Consider the following 3,955-nt stretch of genomic DNA (forward strand, 5'->3'; position numbering starts at 1 on the left):
TGCACCTCTTAGTTGATTGCAATACCTTTTCAGGTGGGCTATAGGGTCTCCGTGTCCATCATACTTTTCAAATTTGGGAATCTTGAAACCAGGCGGCAAGTGGACATTGGGGAACATACATAGATCCTTGAAGGCAATACTCTTCTGACCTGCCAACCCTTGCATGTTTTTCAATTGTTGTTCTAAGCTTTTCACTCTTTGGGTCATTTCTTCCTGTGCCATCTTTCGGGCAGGCTTCTCAATCTTTGCAAGAAGATCAAATAGGTACGAGTGGTACTCAGGAGAGTAGGACTGTTCTTGCTGGGTAGCAAACTGTGACTCATGAGTTTTCCTCTGCACCACCGTCGGCTGTGGGACAGTGAAGACAGGCATAACAGTAGTGGTTATCTGATTGGTTGTCAATGGCACACTTTGGAAGCACGCAATAGAAGTTCCAACTGTAGCCGCACAGTTGGGATAAAGACTGAACCCGGGTGGATAGGATTGATCAGACAATGAGACCTAAGTGGTAGTAGTCGAGATCGGTGTGAACTCGGGGAAACCAGGAATAGATAAGGGTGGACCTTGGCCATTGGCCCGTGCTTGACACATTTCAGTCATTTGCTGCTTTAGTACCCTATTTTCCTCAACCACAGTAGACTTTTGTTGAACCCTCTGACCCTGAGTCTCTTGACTGCTTGCAACAGTTTTGATGTCAGTTGTCATTTTTTCCTTTGGATTTTGTGTTGTCATCTTGCCACAAACCGACCACCTCAAAGTTTCTTCACAATTCAAAACAAAAGACACGTTAGAATGGACTCAGTCGGTCCTTATTATTATCATCATTTTTTTTCATTTTTCATTTTTTCATTTTTTTTAATGGTTGATCGAACCTAATGTGGGTTGCCTACGTATCATGTGGGAACATGAATCAGATCTTGCGTAGTTCGGGAAGATCAAAAATGGAGTAAATAAACTAACTTTTTTTTGGATTTTGGACTTTTTTTTGAAAGAAAGACTTAAAAGAAGAAACAAAATATTTTTGGATTTCGATTTGTTTGTTTGTTTGTTTTTAAAATTTTTGAAAAGAAAGACTTCTAAAGAATAAAGAAATCTTTTTTAAATTTTGACTTTTTTTCTTTTTTTTTTTTTGGAATTTCCAAAGAAAAACTTCTAAAGAAGAAAGGAAGTATTTTTTGGATTTTTGAAATTTTATTCAGAATTTATGAAAGAAATGCTTCTAAAGAAAAAGAAAATATTTTTGAATCTTGAATTTTCTTTTCCATTTTGAAAGAAGAATGAAAATATTTTTGGATTTTGAGAGGAAATTAAAAGAAAATATTTTTGGATTTTTTTTAAAAAAAAATTGGGGTCTAAAAGGAAGACTATTCTAAAAAAAAAGGAAGAAAAAAAAAATATTTTTGGATTTTTGAAAATTGGGGTCTCAAACAAAGACTTTTCTAAAAAAAGGAAGAAAAGGAAAATATTGTTGGATTTTTTTCTTTTTAAAAATTGTGGGCCGGAACCAATGAGGTTTGCCTACGTATCTCACATCCGGTGAGAATCAGACCCACGTAGTTCGCCAGTTTTGACATAATTAAAAAACATGATATCGAGCACTTTCATTTATTTTTTTGGAAATACATTTACTTTTCCTCTTTTTTTTTCAAAAAAATTGGCAGAGTTTCAAGGCATTTTCAAATACCGGGGTTTCAGGACCGGGTGAATTTTCTATCCTACCTCACTCTTGGTTTTTCTGTTGTTTTTCTTTCCTTAGCCGGTCAACATGCAAGCCGAAGCAAATAAATGTTCACATAGCACGTATGATGCATTAGGATGGTCTGTTATTTTGGGTACACCTGTCCTAGACGGACCCAACCCCTGTGTTGAGTCCCCAAAGTCAAATGCACGTGATGCAAACAAACGTTCCTATTAGGGATCCGGCATGAGGTTACGTTATTCTAAGTTTAAGCCTGGGGTTGTGTTCTTAACCTGGCTTACCCGAGCGGACAACTCGAGTCAAAGAGGGGGCAACGTACCGGGAGCACGAAAGTCTACCCGGCCTTGTTGCTGGCCCAACCTCGTTCTATTTGGTATGACTTCTAACAAAAAAGTAGGCCACGCGTACGTGTGCACCATATTTTCAGAAGACTCAAAAGGGAGGGGTAAACATTTTAATATAATTCAGATAATATCAAAGCGGTAAATAAACGGCAATTGGCACATTAGGCCCACAAAATGCAGTAATATCAACAATAAATAAAGCCAAGTAAAAATCAAAAAAACAAGCTCGAATTCTTGAACCCTGAACTAGAAGTTCTAGGTCCTTATCCCCAGCGGAGTCGCCAGAGCTGTCACGCCTCCTTTTTCTAACCCCGAAAAGGTATATAAGGGAGTTTTTCCAATTAAAGTGACAATAACTGAAACGGGATTATTTATTTATTTTTCAGAGTCGCCACTTGGGATATTTTATGGCATCCTAAGTCACCGGTTTAAAATCCCGAATCGAGAAAGTTTGACTCTATTTATGGTTTGCGAACACAGAAATCCGGGTAAGGAATTCTATTTACCCGGGAGAAGGTGTTAGGCATTCTCGCGTTCCGTGGTTTTAGCATGGTCGCTTAAATCATACCTGGCTTAAATAAATTGCTTAATTACTCATTTTAGAACCTATATACATTTTTACCTTTTACCGCTTTTAATTAAGAAATTAACCTGAAACGAGTCACGCGTACGTGTACTCATTTCGTTTTGGCGCGTCAAGAATCATGTCACGCGTACGTGTCCACAATTAATCACTCTTTATTAATATTAGGAATGTTTGGCCTAAGTTGCGAGAACGCATACCTCGATTTATTTTGAAAGTCGTAATCATGTTACGCGAACGTATACATAATCACAATAATAAATTCAAAACGCGCCTAAAGCACTCTAACGGTGTTCATTATTCTTCCTAAGTTTTGAGATTATTGATGCCAAATTTATGAACAAGATATTATTGGGGAGCAAATAGGCTAGCTAACATGATCTATTACTTGGCCAGATTCCTTATGGTCCAAGCCAACCTTATGGCCCATTCTTATTCCTTGCCAAGAAAGAAACAACTCCAATTTTTTCATCTACCCGATTAAAAGCATTTATTCAAAATCCCAAGACTACATGCATCACAATCGAAATAAAAACTAATTAAAATAATTTAAAGGAAAACTAAGACATGCTACTCAAACAACGTAGAATCACAAATCAGCCAACACGCGCACAAAGCTATCATAACACAATAAAACGAGAATGAAAACTAAGAAGTGGACCTTTTATTGATAAACAAAGCTGAAAATTGCAAGTCAATCAGGCTAAGCAAAGCAACAATCCTTGGACCGAAATACCAAAATTATAAACCGGATCCTCGAATCCACACCGAAAAATAATACCTAGCCCACGATATGGAGCCAAAACACCCAGAGTCATTATGTAAACACAAACAGCCCCACCTTCCTTCTTTTCAAGGCGACATGCAATTGAAGCAACACAAATATCACTGTAATACGCTAGCTTGGTAAAATCACCAGAGGCAAAGGCATCAGTGTAATACTTATCATTGTAGCGAACTGGGAAAATTGCAGTATTGATTTTCTTCAATTGCATCATATTCTTGTCCCTCACTCCATCCAATGAAATTGCCACCTCACGTCCTCCTACCCCCATTCTTTGATAATCCTGCTCTGAATTTTGGTATTTGGAGTTAAATAATTGGAGCTCCAAAGAGGAGCTTTAGGAGTTAGCAGCACGTAATTATTAGAAGAAGAAAGGAATTAGGTGAATAACAGAACAGTGTATAGTCAAAATAATGGCTGCTACCGTTTTGCTATATCCGGGAATTGGAGACAATGGACTCCTTTGCTTTATGGAATCTGCCGCTTTCTTTTATTTTTGTCTTTTTTTTGCTTGGTCTAGGTCTAGGAACTGAAATCTTAGGGTA

At 37.6% G+C, this 3,955-nt stretch overlaps 1 protein-coding gene across 1 annotated transcript; it reads right to left on the bottom strand.

The window, feature by feature from the left end:
- Positions 1–3,274: 3,274 nt before the first annotated feature.
- LOC109240885 (probable N-acetyltransferase san) lies at positions 3,275–3,698 on the bottom strand. Its single transcript, XM_019407565.1, has 2 exons — positions 3,408–3,698; positions 3,275–3,306 (listed from the first exon to the last, which is right to left on the bottom strand). The coding sequence occupies exons 1-2, from the start codon at positions 3,679–3,681 to the stop codon at positions 3,275–3,277; spliced, it is 306 nt and encodes a 101-aa protein (XP_019263110.1). The 5' UTR covers positions 3,682–3,698.
- Between the last annotated feature and the right edge of the window lie 257 nt (positions 3,699–3,955).

Source organism: Nicotiana attenuata, unplaced genomic scaffold, assembly GCF_001879085.1.
Source record: "Nicotiana attenuata strain UT unplaced genomic scaffold, NIATTr2, whole genome shotgun sequence".
Classification (NCBI taxonomy): domain Eukaryota; kingdom Viridiplantae; phylum Streptophyta; class Magnoliopsida; order Solanales; family Solanaceae; genus Nicotiana; species Nicotiana attenuata.